The sequence below is a fragment of the Orussus abietinus genome, unplaced genomic scaffold (genome assembly GCF_000612105.2).
Source record: "Orussus abietinus isolate OABI.00-Male unplaced genomic scaffold, Oabi_2.0 scaffold22, whole genome shotgun sequence".
NCBI classification, from domain to species: Eukaryota; Metazoa; Arthropoda; class Insecta; order Hymenoptera; family Orussidae; genus Orussus; species Orussus abietinus.
In genome coordinates, this window is record NW_019394596.1 from 493,353 (window position 1) to 514,376 (window position 21,024).

The 21,024-nt window shown below is 45.7% G+C and overlaps 3 protein-coding genes across 3 annotated transcripts in view; all 3 read right to left on the reverse strand.

Moving 5' to 3' along the window:
- The window catches only part of LOC105702009 (multiple PDZ domain protein), a 19,322-nt gene extending 16,102 nt beyond the window's left edge, over positions 1 to 3,220 (reverse strand). The window contains exons 1-2 of the mRNA XM_012429199.1: positions 2,236 to 3,220; positions 932 to 1,033 (exon numbers count right to left, since the gene is read on the reverse strand). Coding sequence (XP_012284622.1) covers positions 932 to 1,033; positions 2,236 to 2,367 — 234 coding nt within the window. The 5' untranslated portion in view covers positions 2,368 to 3,220. The remainder of the gene's footprint in view (positions 1 to 931; positions 1,034 to 2,235) is intronic.
- A 186-nt stretch (positions 3,221 to 3,406) lies between these two features.
- Positions 3,407 to 12,903, reverse strand: LOC105701933 (titin). Its single transcript, XM_023432835.1, has 3 exons — positions 10,143 to 12,903; positions 7,887 to 9,864; positions 3,407 to 3,821 (listed from the first exon to the last, which is right to left on the reverse strand). Exons 2-3 carry the CDS (start codon positions 9,845 to 9,847, stop codon positions 3,407 to 3,409), a joined length of 2,376 nt encoding a protein of 791 aa, XP_023288603.1. The 5' UTR covers positions 9,848 to 9,864; positions 10,143 to 12,903.
- A 3,976-nt stretch (positions 12,904 to 16,879) lies between these two features.
- LOC105702008 (patj homolog) overlaps positions 16,880 to 21,024 on the reverse strand; it is a 49,019-nt gene continuing 44,874 nt past the window's right edge. Inside the window, exon 18 of the mRNA XM_012429196.1 lies at positions 16,880 to 17,190. Within this exon, the coding sequence (XP_012284619.1) occupies positions 17,182 to 17,190 (9 nt within the window). The 3' untranslated portion in view covers positions 16,880 to 17,181. The remainder of the gene's footprint in view (positions 17,191 to 21,024) is intronic.

Sequence of the window (21,024 nt, forward strand, 5' to 3'; positions counted from 1 at the left end):
CGTTTTTTCTTCCATTTCGCGAGCCTGTGAAAATGTAACGATCGGTGTTACGGATGTCCCCGCAATTGGGGTAGATGTTTTGTTAATTACTTTAAGGCATTTTTAATATTGTTCCTGCATTTCCGTTCTGTTCCTTCCGTATCTCGATTCTGTCGCTTCCGTACCTTAACTCGGATGTAGTCAAGTTAGATTGCCTTACGAGGGATCTATCCCCAACTCCGACGTTAGAGTTCCCTGTAATTCTACCGTAACCGGGATGTCTACGTTTACACGGCTTGGCCCGGAAGTTGGGAAAACTCCCCGGGAATTTTATTCCGCCTGGGTAACCTGAGCATCGCGAAATTCTAGAATCGCCGAGGTCGCAATTGCACTGCGGGCGTAAGTAACGCCGCTATTACGTTACACGTCAGAAAGGAGCTGCCAACTTTTCGGGGCATCCATTTGCAATGAATTAAAACATAAACGGCGTTCCATTTAACAAACCTGCTCCGCAGCAGTTCGAACGAAATTACGGTTGATTAAATGAATTTAATGGAAAGGTCTATCGGTGCCACGGGGTGTACCTCATTTGTATGTTAATACAAATGGTTTATCCACCACCCTGTCCATTCCCTTTCAATTTCACAAAGTAGAGCCGAACGCGAAAGGGGGAATCTGCATGTCTTAAAAAGCGACTCTTTCAAAGCGACTGCCATCTATTTTCTTTTATATGATTTTTTCAGAAAAATCAAAGGCGCCGCTGAAGACTGATATTCGACCGCACGGGAGCGCTAATGGCTTTGTCGAAAGATCCAACCGGAAGGCTCAAAGAGAGTTTTCCACTTTCTCTTTTTCTTCCTTTCTTCGTACTTTTAGGTACTAACGAACTACTTTTCAGAATTTTCAATGAACTTTAAGATCTAGGCCGCCAAAGTCGCTCGATTTGACTCACCTTCAGCTCTCCTGTTCTTCCGGCAGGACTGTTCGGCAAGACGTTCTTGATGAAGATGCCGGATATATTTTGAGTGTTGCCCGCCTCGTTGCACAGGTCGACCTGAAACATCGACCGTAAAAGGCGAGATACCGAAATAGTGCGGAATTTATCCGCAGCCTCCTCCAAGGTGAAGTAATTCCGGATAATCCGGGAATTTCGCGGATCCGCGCTTTCCGTCCTCCGAGGAACAATTAGAGAAGTTAGCGAACGAGGTGGAAGACACCTCGACCAATGTCTTCGGCAAAATCGATGGGAGCACTCGCAAATGCGGATTCTAATGGCCCCGGAAGGAGAACAAGTAGACATTGTTGTCACGAGTTGAAATTAATGTACCTACTTCGTACTCGTGTACTTGATAAGTGATCTATGTGCCCGAGGTACCGATATAATGGCGATTTTAAATCATCCGAGGTAACCGTGGGTCTACGTAACTAACTTAAATATCTGTTATCTTTTGTTATCACGGGAGAGATTATTCTCCACCGGTTCTCCCATGGGAATACTCGTCATCTCTCGCGTCTTTACAGACAGGAAACCGATTTCTTTTCAGTCAGCCGCCCTCTTTTGAATTCTGTATTTATACTCCAGAAAACCCTTATCGGAAAGTCCGATAAATCGATACATAAATACGACAAGGTGCCAGGGTGACTTTCGTCCTTTCTCAAGGAACCCCCTCGAGGCATGAGCCACATCCCGCCGTTTACCTTGATAACAGAAAATGTTTAAGGATCTCAGCGAAAAGAAAGGAACGGAAAAGCAAAGTTACTCGTTCGACGACCAAGCACCGTTGCACGAAAATATAAAAAAATACGAAAATATGAAATATTAAAGAGCTCAAGAAATCTCGCCATGACTTTTCGCGAGATGACGAGGATTGAACGTTTACCTTGATAACAGAAAATGTTTAAGGATCCCAGCGAAAAGAAAGGAACGGAAAAGCAATGTTACTCGTTCCACGATCAGGCACCATTGTACGAAAATATCCAAAAATAAGAAAATATGGAATATGAAAGACCTCAAGAAATCTCGCCGCGACTTCTCACGAGGAGATGACGAGATTTGAACGTTTACCTTGATAACAGAAAATGTTTAAGGATCCCAGCGAAAAGAAAGGAACGGAAAAGCAAAGTTACTCGTTCCACGATCAGGCACGTTTGTTCGAAAATATCCAAAAATAAGAAAATATGGAATATGAAAGACCTCAAGAAATCTCGTCGCGACTTCTCACGAGGAGATGACGAGGTTTGAATGTGAATCCGTACCTTTCCCCCGACGATGCTGAGACCAAGGCTGGACTTGGGATCCCTGTAGATCTCGACGAGTCTTTCCGGGCCCCAATGTTTGGCCCAGACAACGTTTCCATCTCTGTCCCTGTACCCATGGGTGACCGTCATCTCGAGATCCTCCTGTGTGAGCAGAACGACAGGAAAGGAGTATCCTGGACTGTCGCAGGAGGACTCGGAGCTCTCGAAGGCCGACTCCCGAGGGCTCTCGAAATCGACACTGCGTTCCGGGCTTCGAAACGCGACCCTGAGGGAGGTCTCTCTACCAGAGGACCTTACTTCATGACCAAACGAGGACCTCGACCCTGGTAGGGCCTCGAGTTCAAGATCAAGGCCGTCTCCACACTGGACAGCCTTGGATTCCTGCTCGGTCTGGACCTCTGCTTCCTTTTTAGGACTCGCTGGGAAATCTGGAGTTCTATAGGTCTCGGTGGTCTCTACGATCTTGTGGTCCTTGCTGGGAAAAGCCTGAGGGAAATTCTCGGCGTAACACTGGGTGCTCTTGTTCTCTCCTTCGGTTTGGGTCTCGACCTCTCTTTTGGGGCTGCTCGTGGATTTCTGCGTGCAGCTCTGCTTTAAGGCCCTTATCGATCTCTCGGGGCTCTCGGTAAGGTCGCACTGAGTACTCTTGCTCTGCTGCTGGGTCTGAGTGTCGGCCTCTCGTTTGCTCTTACTCGAAGGTCGTGTCGAAACTGTCTCCTCCGGAAAGAGCTCTTCCTCAGGGCGGATCGATCCCAGGGGAGACGTCGACTCCTCTCCTCTCTTGGCTGCCTCTTCCTCTGGAGCGAATTCGGGGACGCGCCAATCTGGGGAGGTTAAATCGAGCACGTGAGTTTCCCTAACGAGCCTTCTTCTCGGCTGGACTCTTATTTCATATCTGTCCCCAGGAATCTCCCAGGGAACGGAGAAGCAAGCTCTACTATCGACATTTTGCGGGAAATCGAATCCATTGTTGCGCTCTGGACATTAGCCACGACGATTGGGAACAATTGCTGAACGCGGACGATCTTCTCTTCCAATGTGATTAATCGTTAATAAAATATCTATTAATTGATCGAAAGAGGGGGGAATGAAATAGTCGAGGGTTTAGGTTCGAGAGAAAAATGATTTCTGCTTGGAAAATTAGTTTTATCACTTTTTGGAGTAGGTCTTACGTACCCGGCTCTGGACCAGGAGGGCCTTCGACTTCGCCTTCTAGTGATCTGGTCCTCTGGAGATACCGCACGTGCTCCCTTTGTCTCTCTAATGCCTTCTGATGTTGTTCTTCGGCAATAACGTCAGATGTCAATGACTGCCTGAAGTCGAGGTCTTTGGACACCCTCTGTAGAGACGTGTAATGCGACTCCGACGAAGCCCAGGAGTCCTTCGGGGTTTTCCTCACCGATAAGACCTTCTCCTGGGAGAGTTCCTCCGGTAATAGTCTGCCCAAATTTTCGAAGTCGATATCCTCGGCCGAGCTGGGAATGCAAATTCGATCTTCACCCGGCGGATGAGCTTTCTCCTCCCCTCGCAAACTTCGGGCTCTTCTCAGAGTAGCGAGTCCTCTCGTCGACGAAACTTTTGGGCTAGAAATCATGACCAAAATTATACTCACGTTTCCGTATTATTTTTTTTATTTATTTTTTTTTTCTTCGTAATTTCTGCACGATTTAGAACGTATCTACGTGCCGTTTCGATTTTCATCTCGACCTGAGTATCCGGAGGAAATTGTTACGAGCGGACGTTACACGTACAGTCGTTTGGCTTACCTGAAAGCGAACACTCGCGGAATAGGAATCGGGATTTTAAAGCAAAGTAAAAGAAATTTAAAAGACTACTTGCGAGCCGCTTTCATGTAAAACAGTTAATTGACAATTCCGGTTGGCTCGCCTAGCTCTATTAAGGTATTTTAAATTTCATGATTTGTCTCTGTACTTGTTTCTATGCCCATCGAAAATTTATCAGGGGAGATGATATAAGAAGCGATTGATCTTGTTTACTTCCGCGCTTAAATAGAATCTGTTGACGTATTCATCTTTTTATACGAAACAATGCCAGTTTACTGGCCGTCAAATGCAGCCGTATCGACGATTTTGCTTTTATACGAAATGCGTAATCGATCCTGTGTCATGTTTGTCTATTTCAGGCGCCCCTTGGCACCGACGGACTCTAAAAAAGCCCCGCCATCTTGGCGGGAAATGCTCTACTCGAGATGAACGCAGAACTCCACGTCGGAGGAGACAAAAACAGCCAGGAAAACCCGAGTCCTCCTTTTGCTCGCTAAACATACTAGACCAGGTTCTACTAATCACCTGATTTTCCCAGCTTATCTTCCTGCTTATCAATCATCCCTCGCAACCGGAAAATCAAAATTAAAATCAGCCCAATATATATGACGATATATATACGTATACACGCATATATCTCGTTCTTCTCCACCCCATAAGTGGCGACTTCACCACGACGGATAGCTATATACCTCCCTCCTTTGCACAATTTTACATCCAAGTACGAGGAGGTATTCACTCAGGAAATTATGTATTTTAACGCCCGAAATCACGTGGAGATCAGCTGGACATCGTTTGAAAATCACCGAATACTGTCACAATTTTATGGCCAAACGTCACTTGTTACCGAATCGCATTGTTTACCAAATGAAACCAAAGGCAATCGGCTCTGAAAGAAGGAAATCATTTTCACTGATTCCCAAGTGAACAGCCCCTCGCCCAAGGTTCGATTTAGAGGAACTCTAGATCTATTTTTTTATTTTTCACCATTTTTAACCAGTTCAGTTGATTACTCACATACGAATGTCGCGTTTCCGGTCGACGGTCCCTGGTCTGCCGCGGCCACTTCCGGTTAGGAGCGCGATTTGGAAAGCCGGCGGGATATTGGCGGAAGAGTAGCGGAAAATCGTCGGAAAATATTTGGAAAATCGTCGGAAAAATCGTGGGAAAATCGGGGAAAAATCGGCCTACAGAGGCGAGGCTGGAGCTCGGCTCGGTAATAAACAGAGGAAGGCAGGAAGAAGGAATCTCACCGGTCAACTTGGGGGCTCCCACTGTCGCCGTCAGGGCGGTCGTGCGTCACTGCAAACTGGCTTACTCTGATCTAATAAGCGGCCCTCGCTCGGTCATGGAATCCCCGTACGTCGTTATTCGCCACGTTACGTAGGGCTAGCCAGGACAGGTACGTGAACACAGGCCAAGTCCCCTGGAATCAACTTTTTTCGACTAACAAGATTTTTCGGCCGACCCCCGCCACCCACCGACACTTTGTCTCCGAATGGAAGTCCGTACTTAGTTTCAACGTTTTTCTAATGAATTGCCTCGAAAACGAAAAAAAGTACTTTTTGGAACTACCCGATACCACCTAAAGTTACCTATCACTCGAACATGGGATTTTAGACTGAACCGATACAGGGTGGAGGCACACATTTGTTGTTGGAATTTGTATACTAGAAATGTATGAACTTGTGCGTTAAATTAATATATTGTCGGAGAATGGATCAATTTACGCTTATTAGGGGTATTTTGCGGACGGTGGAAGTTGGAGGGGCGGGTGTAGGTCGGAAATGTCTGGGGTGGATTTTGTGAATTCGAGAGAGAGAACCAGCCTGGCAGGTAAATTTACACGGAAGAGGTACCTTTTGGCTTATCCGAGCCCGGCTCGGTGAGGTTCGCGGAGCAATGGCCCTTTGTTGCCATTTCCGCGTGAATTGGCGACCGACGACCATACCGAGCGCGGCTTCGATCGGTGCTCATTTGCATCAAATGATTAGCCCCGAACCGGGAGGGGATGGAAGGAGACCGAGAGAGGGGCGGGACGAAAAGGGTGAACGGGAGCACCGGAAGGGTAGGTCCGGAAATCGAGTTTCCTTCGGTGGTTGATACCGTATCCTCGGAATCAGACTTCGAGTCAATGCCAACAAAGTCACGGATAGGACAATCGGACAGAATGTCATTAATCCGATGAATAATAACGAGAACTCGTTCGTTTAATTATCACTCGCAGGGGAATGTTCGAAGTCACCCTTCCAATGAGAGTCTGAGGATTAAAACGAATTATCCGATAATTAGTTGGACTAATTTCGTCATCCCAATTACTGGAAAAGGTCGCCATTGATTTTATCCTCGCCATAATTTGATCCCTTCTCATAGGTTTTAATTTGACGGTGTAAATGGGATGGATCTCACCCAGTTAAATTCCAGGGTGGTGAAAATGTATCCCCCGTTTTTATTAATATTATTCAAAGCACGGTTATTATTAAAGAGCAGGAAATATTAAAACAACAAAGAGACGTTAAAATGTCGCCTCGGCAAACAAATGCCTCGGAATGCCCTCACCAGAGGCGGAGAGGAACCGTAATCTCCGACCTCTCTCGTTTTAAATTATGATAATCAAATATATCTGCGGGAATGATATTACCGTGGTACGCGTCCCTCCCTCTCTTTTTACCGCTCCAGCCTTCTCTCTTTCTCCTTCTCTCTGGGGAAAATGCCGAGAACGCGCAGCGTCCATTTTTCTGTTTGGCTTCTTCGGGCACTTTCCCATCATTTTTATAAGTTCCTAAATGGATTTCCTTTCACAGCAGGGGACTCCGAGGGACTTAACTTTCTTAAACTGCAATTAGCAATTAAGCTTAACCGAACTTCCCTCCGTGCAACGGGAAGACTGACAAAGTCCGTAATTTAAATTTTTATACACGTAGCGCGACAATTTTTCCCTCATTTTCCTCAGACGCCTTCGAACGGTTTCTAAATGCAAATACCGCATAAACAGCCAGAAAATATTCATTCGTACTTCGACAATTTTTCCCTCATTTTCCTCAGAAGCTTTCGAACGGTTTCTAAATGCGAATACCGCATAAACGGTCGGAAAATATTAATTCGTTTACCTTATCTCGTTTATTCCGGTAGAGATGGCCCCACGAGTCACCGAAACGGGCAGGATTTAATATCATTAAATGAAATTTAATTAATAAAACCAGCTTAGGCTTTGGTGGAGGCGTTTTATCCTCGGCTTATTTCGTCGGAGAACCCCGGAGTACATCGGAAATGGGGGAAATGTCACTTCCACCCTCGTTCGAGACAGTGCTCTGCCTCACGTCCCCGATTAGCTTGGAGTTTAGTAACTTCAGTAAGTTTAACGTGTATACACGGCGCTTATCTGGATTCCGCTTAGAATACCGAATAATTTCTATGGGTGCGTTTTATTCGCGGTGAAACGCGAGCGTGACGAGTCTTGCGAATCGGCCCTGAGTACGAATTAGACTTTAGGTCATTTCTTGTTCCCTATGCGTTCATGAAAGTACTATCCAACAAAAGACACTTTCGCCATTTTTGCCGGCCATTCCACCCTTTACGATCTAAAATTCAGAGATTATTAATATCCCGACGCAAAACGGGTATTCGGTGACATTAAGGTTTATAAAGTGCGTTATCGAGTAAAATTCGTGAAAATGATTAAGACATTCAGTACTCCTATTTTCTTCCTCATTAGAGATGCCCTCACTTATGGGAATCTTCTATTTCTGTTAAAATCAGAAATTTCTAACGATTCTCAAGAGAGATTTTTGTAATTTTTTTTTTCATATCTGCCTTTAATAAATTGTAGATAAGTTTAAGTACAGAGGTATGTAGAGTTCTCACCTGATTTCGGAGATTGACGAGGCTTCGGGAGATCTGCGATCCGAGGTCGCTGCAGGTTCCTCTGCAGCATCCCGATCTAGGGCGTCTTCGAGGGTTGCGCTCTCTCTGAGGATTTCCTGGGCCAGTTGGCCAGGTTCCAGGACTCTAGTCGCGTCGTCTTGGGGGTCAGGACATCGGACCAGGTCCTTGTCCCTGGTCCTGGAAAGTGGCGGCCTCGGTTGGCCCCTGACGCGTTCACTGCCGATTCTGGCAAGCGTCCTGGTTCCCGCAGCGGGGAGCGCGTCCCTATCGACGTCCAGCGTCGGCGCAGGACCCACCTCCTCGTCGGGCACTTTCGAAAGGTCGAGCAGGACCTCCGGTTTGAGGTTCCTGCCGGAGATCTTGCGATCGTCGGGTAGTTCGGCCTCGTCGGAGGCCAAGGCGTTCTCCGAGGTGGACTTGGAGAGGCCCGAAAGCTGCAGCTGGAGCTGCTCGTAGCCACCCTCGGGTAGAGCTGATTCCGAAGGAGGAGTTCGCCTTCCATCGAGCCTGTCCAGAAGCTGATTTCTCATGATCTTCGGTGGTGAGATGGACCTGATGCTGGACTCGATGGCGATTGCCGCGAGATTGCTGGACACTTCCTCCACAGGGACGATCCTGGCAGTTACGAGATGTACCTCCGGTAGGATCGCCACCTGGTCCAGGGGCTCCTCGTAGAATATCCTCTGCACGTCCTCCTGTATCGTCACGCCCTTTTTGACAACCTTCCCCGGCGAAAAGACCTCTTCCACCCCTGGAGAACGTTCGGCGTCCTCTCCGACGCGCCTCTCCGGAGGCTCGACTTTCGGTGACTTTTTCACATCCTTCGGCACTTTTAGGGCAAAGATCTCCTCCGGGGATGCCTCGGCAGGTGGTCCGAGATTCGTTTCAACGTCTATCGAGGTACTGGCAAGGATTCCTTGGTCCGGAACCAGCTGGTCGGCCTCTGAAGTTCGCGTCGCCCTGGGCTCTTGCGACCTTGTCATGAGTTCGGCAGAGGTGGACGGCTCCGATTTTTCCCGGGGCTTTTCCGCTCGCTTTTCGGACAGTTGGCTCTCCATCTGATGCACCTCTTGGCCGAAGACCGAGCCCGCGCTGTGCTTCGCCAGGAACTCGGTGACTCTCTCGATGCTCTCCTGCTCCTTCAGGAGTGTCCTCCTCTCCTTGGCGGTCCTAGTCCCGGAAGGCCCCGGGAAATCCTTCCTGCCGGATGGACTCTCCTCTTCCAGTCTCCCCACTCGAGCTTCCTTGCGAGTCCTTGGAGCTCTCTTCCTTAGGGACTCCTGATCCTTGGGGATTTCCTCCCGCTCTGCGAGCTCCTTGGCAACCTCCACCTCGAATTCAGGCTCTCGCTGTCCCTCTTCCAGGAACTTCTCCCTTGCAATGGTTCTCCCGACTTCTGGGGGACAAGTTCCCATGGACTCTTTCCCTCTGATCTCTGGATATTCCTGGTCGACCTGGCCTTTGATCTTCACGTGCGGTTTCCCCTCTGGCACCCTCTGGCCGAGGTTCCTCTCGAGAGAGGAGCCAACCTCCGGGTCAAGAGAGTCTCCTGGAACGACATCGATCGTCCTGGGCTTCGATGCCTCGCCCTTCGGATGCCTCGATGTGGGCGACGAGACGGGAATGACAGACTGACCCTCTTCTTCTAGCGCTTTTTTCCCCGTGAACCAGGTCCCAGAGGACTCTTCCGCCCCCTCTGACGTCCTCTTCTTCCGCGGCGAGGACTCGTCCTTAACAACCCTGGGCTCCCTTGAAGGCATCGATTTTCGAACCCACGATTCTTCAAGGGTCCCTTTTCCTGCACTTTCCGATGGATCGCCAGGGGTTCCTCCAGGTGACTTAGGTGGAGTTAAATCGGGACTTCGGGTCGGGGTCACCGATGAGGCATCCTTGAAGTTCTCGTCCTCGTCGGTGGTGCTGCTCGCGTCCTTCGCGTCCATGGACACGCTGTCCAGTCCTGGGGGAACGAATTCACGCAATTTCGCTAGACAAGGAACTAAAGGTCCCACTACGTTACGAAATTACTATATCCTGCACCTGCTCATTCTATTCGGAAATCGGAATAAATGCAAACTCCGGGAAGGAAATGTCGGAATGATTAATTCTGTACTGTGACTTCTTTTTTTCGGCTCTTTGCATGTCGCGGCATCTATGGTGTACCTTAGTGGGCGGTTTTGTCATCAAAGAGATTAGGAAAAAATTATGGGAGGCAGGTTAATTATGGGACGTGATTACCTGATCTCGACGAGGGGAAGTCTTGCAGTTTCGCGGCACGATCGGTCGCATCGCTCTCGTCGGGCAAACTTCGACTTCGCCTGAAGATGCAGATCGGTTTGACCAGCTGAACAGCCCGAGTGCATGTTGCGATCGCAGGAAAAAGATCACAGAAAGATATTCCATTAGTACCGCCACAAGGAGCACCACGAGATGGGGACAAACTGGCTCGAATATAGCACGTGGATTATGAAGCCTTTACGCTACGCGCCGTTTATACCTTTTAAGACTAGACATTGCGCTTTAACGAGACTTCCGTGACTACGCATATACAATAGATATTGGATAGAGCGGAATATTAGAGGCATATTGTCTAGAGCCCATTTTTTCCCCTGGCATTTATTATTAATACACGACTTTTCTACAGGTTTGCCATTTTTCTAGAACCAGGGAAAAATACGGCATATCGAGGGAATTATTTTATATCCAGTAAGTTTTAATTCTATTTCTTTTTTTTTTTTTATGGTCGATGTAGGATGCTAATATTTCCATTTATACCGTGAATAAGGGAAAATATGTAAGGTTTTAGTTATATAGCGAGCTAACGAAGGAGGCGAAATACAAGGCGGGGGTGTAGTACGAGGGATGCAATTACGTTTTTTCACCAGCGTGATTGACGTTCCGCGATTATTTCTCCTCTTGGATTTATTTTGCAAATGGCTGCTTGAAAGGGGGACGAAGTGATACAGAGTTTTTCCTTTTTTTCTCGGCGATAAATGTGGGTTTTTAGACCCCAGGAACGGAATACATTAAAATAATAAGGAGGGTGACATGTACAGCTTGGCTAGCGGCGTAATTTGTCAAAGGGTGCGTTACTTTCACTCTCGAGCGGTCCATTTTCTATCGGCTCTTTGTTTTTTAAGAAGGGGCGGGAGAACTCATCTCAATGACCGGATAATGTCTCTTTCCTAAGAAATCACGGCGATGACCCATTTGCAAGCCGAGGGAGATTTCTTGGGTCGTTAAGGGTCATTTCCAACTGGCTTTTCATTTTCGGAAGTCCTCGAAACTCCTTCGTCGGATCTTCGACGTCGCCTCTTTTGGAACTTCATTTTTCCACCCTAGACATCTCTAAAATAAAATCACCCCTTCCATCCTTCGAATTAATCGAAATCACCTTGCGATAAATCATTCACGATCTCCGGATACATTTTAGCGTTTCTAATCGAAATCATGAATTCGTCGTAAGAATATCATGAAATTTTAATATTAATGGGAAAATTCAAATTTCATACATCCCACCGCACATTTTAGCGTTTCTAATCGAAATCATGGATTTGTCGTAAGAATATCATGAAATTTTAATATTAACGGGGAAAATTCAAATTTCATACATCCCACCGCAGACGGAAGAGGGAAATCCGGTGTGAGAGGAGCCTTGTGTACTTACCTTCCCTTACCGCGAAAGTTACGACTTACGACTTCTGGTCTCGAGTTCATACTCTAGAGCAAGACGTCTTACAGAGGGCTTTAACTCGTAAGTACCGTCCCACACGACACGGTTCACTCTTTCTCGACATTCGAGGGGCGACATGTACGTCCCTACATTCGTACATGTCGTCTGGCATTGCCCTAGGTGAAAAGCCCCGGGATATAAATCGACAAACATACGACCAAGGCGATGCCAACCGTAACGTTTGCGAGCCGAGTTTGCAAACGTACCGCGAAAACTCATTGAAATGAACGTAGGTACTCCGATATGCATATTACTCGTGACAACCCAGATAGAAATTCATGATCATCATATGATGAGATAAATCGATTTACAAGAAAATTTGCATACCATTTGCTGCATAAAGTATCTGCAATGTATGCACGCATGATGGAGAATAAATTTCGGGAAAAATTTCCGGTAAATTTGTCACGTAATGGCTCAAATGTGAGCCACAGACGCCGCAATTTTTTATCGGTAATGCGTGTGATTAATTTAGCTATGCTACGCGTACTAACGTCGAGACACTGCATGTACTTAACTTTGTTTCAATTTTTCCATCACTGTCTATCCGGGGAATGTCTTCGGGAATTTCTGAGACAGAGGCTGAAGTCAAGGAAATCTCTCGGGTAATTAAATCAGGGTGGATATGTAATTACTTTTAGAAATACTCAAAACATTGTAAGGTACTAAGGTGGATTAGGTACAGCATCCTTAGGGATTTTTAAGAACTTCTTCGGCAGGAGGTAGAAACTCCCTCCGAAGTAATTGAAATTGTTTTCAGAGGAGCATTTTTAACTAGGTGACGTTTATGCAACGTCTATGCTCGGACACGACAAAAGCCGTATATCGACGAGCTTTCCTAGGCCTGAATTATTTATTTCCAGGGCTTTGTCGGCCACTTTTGGGTGGCCATAATATTCCACGTTTTTACATTACGCCGTTCCACGGAAACATATGATACATTTCCTTAAATTCGGAAATATTTCATTTCCATCACTGAACAGAGATTTATATTTTAAACTCGGCTCGCCTCTTACGTAGCCACGTTATGTGCGTTATGCATGTAGAATGCAAAACTGAGGGAATAAGTAAAATGCAAAAGTACAGGCGAGTATCGGAGACGCGTAAAATATCGAGCAACTTCGATATCGAATGCACATAAGGGCAGAGCTTTCTTCCTGACAATTTACCCGGCCATTTCGCGATATCACCGCTTCGCAGATATTGAACGAATAATGCGTCTCGCTCCGACGTTTGTCCTGTAAGAGATCCAGATAAGACTGCCCTCGGATAAGGCACCGAGTACGTACGCACGATACGAGTAGTTTTTCCGTATCGGGGCGATATCGTAAATCCCCGACAGAAAATTCCTCCTGCGGTGGGAGAATCGCGTAACCCCCGGGGAATTTCGCGGTGATAAATCGGCCGGGATTTCCTGGCTCCGCGGTGATACCGATGGGCGGTATCACGCGAAAGGGCGAAATACAAAATCGGTACATCCGACGGGACGATAAATTAAAATCAATCTGGAAAAATAAGAAGGGGAAAAATATCGAGTAGGAAAAGTAAGAGTTAATCGGCGGAAACCATCGCAGGATTTCCATTGAAATTCCTCCCGATTGCAATTTCATCGCCCCCTGGACGTGCAAGCAACGCCGGCTGAAAACCCGCTCTCACTGTATGTTACTAATTGACTTTGCGGAAATTAAAATACCGCCGGGTTAACGAGATTTTTTCCCCCTTTTTTTTTCTTCCACCCACCTCACGGCCCGTGTTCACGTCAGCGGTTCGGCGAGTTCATTTTCGCCGTGGTTTTACCTCCCAGGGAAATCGTTAAAAATCGAGGGAGAGAACCTCCACCCGCGAGGGATCGGCGAATATTTCCCGGGATATGTCTCCGGGGAGCACCGATGCGTTAAATGCGACCTAATGGTCAGAATTACGGGAGCAAATTGGACAGAGGCATGGCATTAATCACCTCGATTACGAGTGCCGGCAATCCGAATTTCCGAATAATTTCTTCTTAAGGATAAGGAGACGGAAGAATAAGATCTTCATATAGGTTCGAGTGCGCAATAATGAGTAGCTTTTTCTCCCAGCAGGGATATCTCGTAAATATTTTAATAAAACTAGTTTTACTAGTCGAAAGGCCTCCCTTTGCTTCAGAAAAATAACTTACTACCTCCGTATGAGCTTTTAATTGTTAGGGGCTCGGAAGGGAAAATTTGATAATTGATTTTCTGGTAATTATGGTACGTTCGGGTGTTTTTGGTCATATTGCTTTTTTCAAAAGGGTGATTACTCATAACGATACCTCTGCAGTATTGCCTATTGACATCAATAGTAAGTCGATATAAGCGACGCAATATCGAGGATGTTAACGTGCAAATCGGAGCGAGTTATGTCGCTATGTACATCATCGGAAGACACCGATATGAAAGTTTTCTCACCAATCCATGACATACGGGATCTCTTATTTGTTCCGTCGAATTATTGCGAGATATCATACGCCAGGAAGCTTTAGTTCTCGAAGGACGTCCTTTATTAAATTCGTAAATCTCGAAGCAGAGCTCCGATGGATGTACGTCCGATGAAATGCAATCAGTGAAAAGGTCACGATATGTTCATACACGTGCGGTGCAATAAATCGATATTAATATTTCTCCACGTGCTCCTCATATCGGCGACATGATTTATTTATAGAATCGAAAATTGCGGACGCGATATGGAAGTTGAAAAGCGATAAAGAAGGATTGTTCGAATGAAAGGAATTTCCCCGAGTGGTCTGATTATTTCATGGATTACCTTCGAACGGATCGCATTGTCGTTCATATATCATATCAATAGGAAATATTTCATAAGCATGGTTCAAAGGTGCACCTTCCAAGGATATCTATCCTTAAATGGATTATTTTCTTAGGCGTGCTCTCGCAATGTCTTACCTTCTACGGATTTAAATGTCAAAATTGTTCATGCTGAAAGAACAATTAATCGTCCGTGATTACTTCTACAATTAGCATTTAAATTCCTGGGACTATTTTACAAGAATTACGGCAATATTATCCTACGTTTAACAGCCCTTAACAGCAAGTGCACATCAGGCTTTAATATTCTGGAATTTCTCGTTTTACTGGCGAAATCTCCGGTACTTTACGGCCGCGTAACTTTTCATGCACTCGTTATCACTTTTACCACTTTCCTCTCGACTCTTCTCGGACGATATACCTTATCGAGTTAACGACAGACCACGGCGTCTATTTAAAACAGTTCCATAGAAAGTCACCGGTTAATGGGATGTCTGCACTTCGTTTTCAATCGATAAGAAGGGAAGCATCCATTAACACGCGGTTCTCATTAATCCATAAACATAGCCAAAACATCCCTCTGAATTTACCCGAATGAGAGAACAAATAAGTGGTCCAATTTCTTGCAAATAGACCTGACTTATTAAAATCCAACTGAGGGGAATAATTAATCCATAAACATAGCCTAAACATCCCTCTGAATTTACTCGAATGAGAGAACAAATAAGTCGTCTAATTTCTCGCAAATAGACCTAACTTATCAAAATTCAAGGGGGTGTCTAAATCAATCTACATTGCGTTTAATCGATCGCCCGACATGTTTTCATTTCTTGATACGAATCGATTGTGTCATTCGATATGTAAAATCGACTGAATGTCAACCCTTGCGTAGGGAAAACAGAAAACATGGTGGAAACCTCCGACTTCTTGGCGTTCCAGCTTAAGCTCGACCGAAGACTTGGTTATCAATTTTCGCGATGGGTCCTCGTTATCGGGCCGCAATATGACTTTCCGACGATACTACCCGATATCAGGATCAATTTATCATCGGGGATGTATGCGGATAACGTAGGTGTAGGTAACGTAGATTCTCCAACGACCGAGGGGACTATCAGGGCTTCCACGGTTTACCGACTCGTTCAGCTTGCAAATTCCGGAGAGTAATGCTCCTGCATTGCACCGTACTCGCGTGCGAAGCTGCAATTGTAATCGTAACATCAATTATCCTGGACGTAACGTGGCGATTTCGTATCGATTTTCCCATCGCCGGCGCAAAGGGATTGTGCCAGCAAAAAGCGCAATTTTTTTCCCTCCCACGCAGCCACGTGAATAATTCCTAGGAGTTAAAATCCGACATCATTCCAGTAACATGAAACACAAGAAAGGATTTGCAAGAAATTCTAACGAGCCATCTCGGGTAATGGTCGATTTTTACCGCGGAAAATAAAGTATGGTTTCCCTTGCGCTCGGGAGAAATTTCCCCGCAAAATGTGTACGTTCTTTGGGCGAGGAAAAAAAAAAATAAAAAGAAGAAGAAGAATCTGCCGAAATGTGGTAACACTTGACCGACCTAGAACGCGAAACGTTTCTATAATTACGTGGTACCGTATTTCCTGAGTCCATTAAAATGTCCGAAGTTAGAAGTTACGGTCTCGCTCTGGAACGCCTTACGAGCTGCAGGATGCGTTACGGGCCACACATTGCCTGATATTTTATTGCACCAACTCTCCCGGTATATCTAAGCTAAAAATACGCGTCCGGAGCGAAAAATTGGGCAGCCTCGCTGAGAGTTTATGTCCGCGGTTACACGAGAGTTTCAACGATTCGAGTTCTCGCGACCCGCTCCACGGGAAGTTACGTATATATTATGAAGTTACGTATATATTACGTATTTAAGTTACGTATATATTACGTATTTAAGTCACGTATAAGCGTTTAAATGCTTAAGCAATTATACGTATTGGATATTTTAGCGTATCTCTTGCACCGAGGGTACTCGAACACACGTATACCTGCATAGGAAAGAAAAATACACAACAAGCGTTATACGGATTTAAGTCCCCGAGAAAATTAATCACGGATCCTTACATGACTATCCCTTATACCGGACAATACTATATACCATATACCAGAAAATATGATATACCGTCCCCTTCGTCTCGGTGAATTTTAGTGAAAACAATCACGCCAAAAGTCCGTCAGCCCTTTGATAAACCCTCGTCGCTCGTGCTGCGACATCTAAACAGTATCTAAAAATGATTACGCATACGCATGCAAACTTCGCCCAAGTAAGCCATAACCACTCCCAGCAATATCTCTTATCACATCCCACCAAGGCAGAGCCTCTGCAAGTACAAATCACCTCCAGGCCACAAAAACCTCTTGAAATCGGTCATTTTCCAGAATCCTCGAGCATGATCCTCGTGGCGACATCCGGCAAATAAGAAGAGCCCACAGTATGATCTTGCAACCCTTTAATTTGCTCAGCCTCAGGGGCGATACACAATAAATCATCACACACGAAGTTGTACTTACACGAGGACGTTAAAGATACGTATATGCATATGTATATATATATATAAACGATAATGGAATATGTAGTTTACGTGTACGTGTATATCCATAGAAATCACCAAAATCGTCGTAAAAACCACTAAGCGGGAGTCGCCCGGTCCCCGTGGCCGTTCGCCGGTCCCTCTTCTTCTTCTTCTTCGGAAGCGACGCCGCTCGGCCGGCCGCCATCTTGGATCGCCTTGCGCGCTCAGAGGCCCTGAAAACGAAAACATCGAGCTGCACTCTAAGCTCCTCGATCGCTCGAGCTACCGGCTAGAGAAACTGACAAGAAAGGAAATGAAAAGAGGAAGAAAAAGCGATACTATTCCTACGACTACCTTCGACACTTCACTCGCTTTAGATCCGTCGTCTTGAGGACGTTACATCATACGTTACCTCCGTCGAGTGAGGCTCCTCTTAATGCACGGCCCGTCGTCGCCCCGCGGCGATGTTAGAGGGAACATGCGTCAAGGTGGGTGACATCGATTTATACTTATGTCTCTCATCGAGAAGGGAATACGTATGCGTGCGCTCGGCGGGTGCACGCTCCCTTATTTTGTCCCTAGAAGGTTCCACCAACGCGAGGTCGCGGAAAAGCTCGGGGGCGCCGGCAATGCAGATTCCTGCAGATTTATGCAGGACCTGCAGGCCCGACTCTCCAGGGAATCGCAGGTTTCCGAGCTCGACAATTACCCCGGGAGAAATTGGACAACGGTATAAAACTGATAATTAATTATATACTAATAATGCGTCCAACTAGGGACAAGAATGCCTCCTCTTCTTGCACCGGCGACGCCATGAGAAGGCATTCGTGTCCGCAGGACATAAATGAAGTATGACCGGTTCGTATGTATCGTTTAAAGTGATGTGAAAGTGGCGTCGAAGAGGTTTTGTTTATTAAACTTTTCCCCCAACTCGGTTTACCGAATAGTTTGAAACTTTACTACGTGAATAGGGAGACTATAAGGAAGGTCCTGAAACTCATGGAACTTCAATTCCTTTCAAATTTGTTTATAGGTATTTTAAAAGTTGTTTATAAGAAATGAAATTTCCCGAGTTTCAGGACCTACCTTAGGGTCTCTATATTCACGTTTCAAAGTATGAAACGACTTGGGGCACCCATTTCGAAGAAAAGTTATATGAACGATTGAGCTTTCCGATGCCACTTTCACATCCCCTTGATTATTAATAAATCTGTAGGATATAGGGATGACTTTTGTAGGGGATGTTTTTGTCGTAATTTACTTTTTGGAAGAGAACAAGGGGGAGCTTCGCAGAGAATGGAAAAATGGGAGGAAGAGGAATCCTCGGTAATTTTAATGCAATTTGCAATCTAGGTGACGGCGTGAAGATGGTCTTTAGACGGAGACTATTGTCCAGCTCGGAGGGGTATTGTAATCCCTGGAAATCGGTCAGTAAGTACGCTCACGTTACCTTTAGCTAATTCGTCTTTCGGTATTTAGGGTAGTACGACAGGCGACGATATTCTTGAGTGGGGAGAATTGCACGTTACACTGAAACAGTTTCTATTCCATTTTGTTCGGTTAATGTGTCTACTTTTCTAGAGCACTAACGGAGAGTGTTGTTCGCGACTCCTCCGTCTCGGGAGGAGTGCATCGAGCTCACCAATAATTGTTCCTTCTGAACGAAATCCTCCACTCGTGTCCTCGTATTCTTTATGCCTCGAACCTCTCTGCGCGTCCACTTTCAAACTAATCCTCGAACTCTGAACTTCCTGTATTAATTTCATTGATCTGTATGTACGACACAGGACACAGGTCACTGGTATGAAAGATGAACACCGGAAGCGGTCTCTGGAGAGAGGATATCAAGCCGGAGGAGCGAAGTTGCGAGTCGGGAAACTGGAATTCAAAAACTTTCGAGGACCCCCGAAGAATTTCTTTGGAAGTGCCGTAAGACGGAAGTCCGATATAAGCGAAAAAAAAAAATGACCCTTTAAAGGAGCGCCTCCGTTGACTCTTTTTAAGCCCTCGTAAAAACAGCGGTCGATGCATCGAGCAACGTCGGCCAGGAAATAGCAAGGGATCGATCGACTCCATTGACGTCTCCAAAAGGAAAGGGAATATCGTCGAACGGCGTACTTTTGATAAATTAAGGGCCGAGGCACGAGGAAAAGATCCCGGAGACCTTGCCTCTCTGTACCTCGTCTTTAATTCCGACACTAAGTGACTCAAGGGACCCTCGGAAAAATCTGGAAATCGAAATGGGACAACCCCTTAAGGATTTCCCACAGAAACTACGGATACGTGGAAGGGAGAAAAGGTGCACGCAGCAGAAATGTAATTTTTTTTCTCTGTTTTTTTTTCTCTCCATAATTTTGGCAATGAATCCTTAAGAAATCACTTTGGAAAGCTCGCTCTTCCGGGGAGAGTTTTTCGCGGATTCGGTGCCAAAGCCATAAGAACTCGTAAATTTCTGCCGAATGTTGTATTTCAATGGGGGCATTTTAAATTGGGCATTGGCAAACTGCGCGAATGGGACAGAAAGGACCAGTCGGATGAAATACGATGTCGCAAAGTACCGGCACATCGCACCTCGGCTAAAATTTCGGAGCCCTGTGGCTACTCTCTTTGATTTCCCTTTTTTAATGGCCGACGGGAACAAAAGAGAGGAACGAGCGCCAAAATGGCTGCCCTACGGTAATTAGCACCCCCTCGGTCGTATGACATAACGATCACAGGACGCCGGCTTAAAAGGAGTCTTTCAAGTGTCAATGCACTCATAATCGACGCCTACGGTCGTACGAATTAATCACCTAATAAAATCGAGCCAGAAAAAAAAAAATTTCTCTGGTCTAACAGCACCTCGAGTTCGTCGTGAACTTATCAATTAACAAAAAGGAAGGGCAAACCCTTCCTGATAAATCCTACACCTCCGATTGAAAGATTTCAAAGGTGTACCTATACCTTCGATTAAAAGTAATTAAAACATGTACCTATACCTGTATGTTTCAATTTGTCAAATTATTAGGGCACATCTCGACTCTCGTTAGACCGACATTGTAATGCAATTACCTTCCTAATCCTAGCAGACTAACGTTACGAATCGACTGATAACAGAAAATTAATCTGTAGAACGTTTGTACTGTTCATTTCTCGTATAACTCTCTATGTCGAGGATGTCCAATTCCTCTTTCCTTCTGCCCTCTTCTTTCTGGCTGTGTTTATATGGACGCGTTAAACCAGGATTTACGTAATGCAGATCCGACCACGAGTCTGCAGACGTAAAACGGTGACTCGACTTGCGGCGTTAAGAGCTCCGATTTTCGGGGTTCCTAAATAAACTAAGGTATTGTTAGGCAAAGACAACGCGGCTCGGTATTAGTAAACTGGTGCGATACTGCCTCGCCAGAGTATCAACTAGCTCGAAACTTCGCTTTAACTCCATTACCCCAGTAACCCAGTAAAGTTGCGGTTAAGCGCAAATCAGACGGCAACGAAAACGTAGCCTCACAATCTACGTCAGCATTCTGCCCGGGCTTAATTGCCGTAATTCATTCCCCGATTTTCCAGCTAGAATTTAGCTGACTATCGAGTACAATGGATAATTCGTATCGAGCTGCAAGAACCGATTACCGTGGGTTCAGGTACCGCTTAACATCTAGAAGCGAACTGCGAGTGCCACATGGAGGCTCTGTACAATTGTGATAAGAACAATTGTACCACGCCAGATAAATTCATCATAATTCAGGGAACGTTTCGATGCAATGGTTGGTCAGTTAAAAAAAACCTTTGCGCGTGATTTATCGCATGAAATGAATTAAATTGATGGATTTCAGAGGCTATCCGAAGCCCCCCGAAATAAAGTTTTCGATGCGTGATTAATGTTAATTAGAGGCCGCTAACTACCCGAGGTAAATCGCTAATTACCCGAAATTGAGATCTCTCGTGCTCGTTAACTGGATAAAAATATTCCGATGTTACTCAACGGGTTTAGCAACCATTAATTGGCGCCGTTAATTCCTCGGTGAATGTAACACTCGAGTGTTAACTTTTGCCGATCGTTAAGTCCCCAATGGTTAAATTGAGAT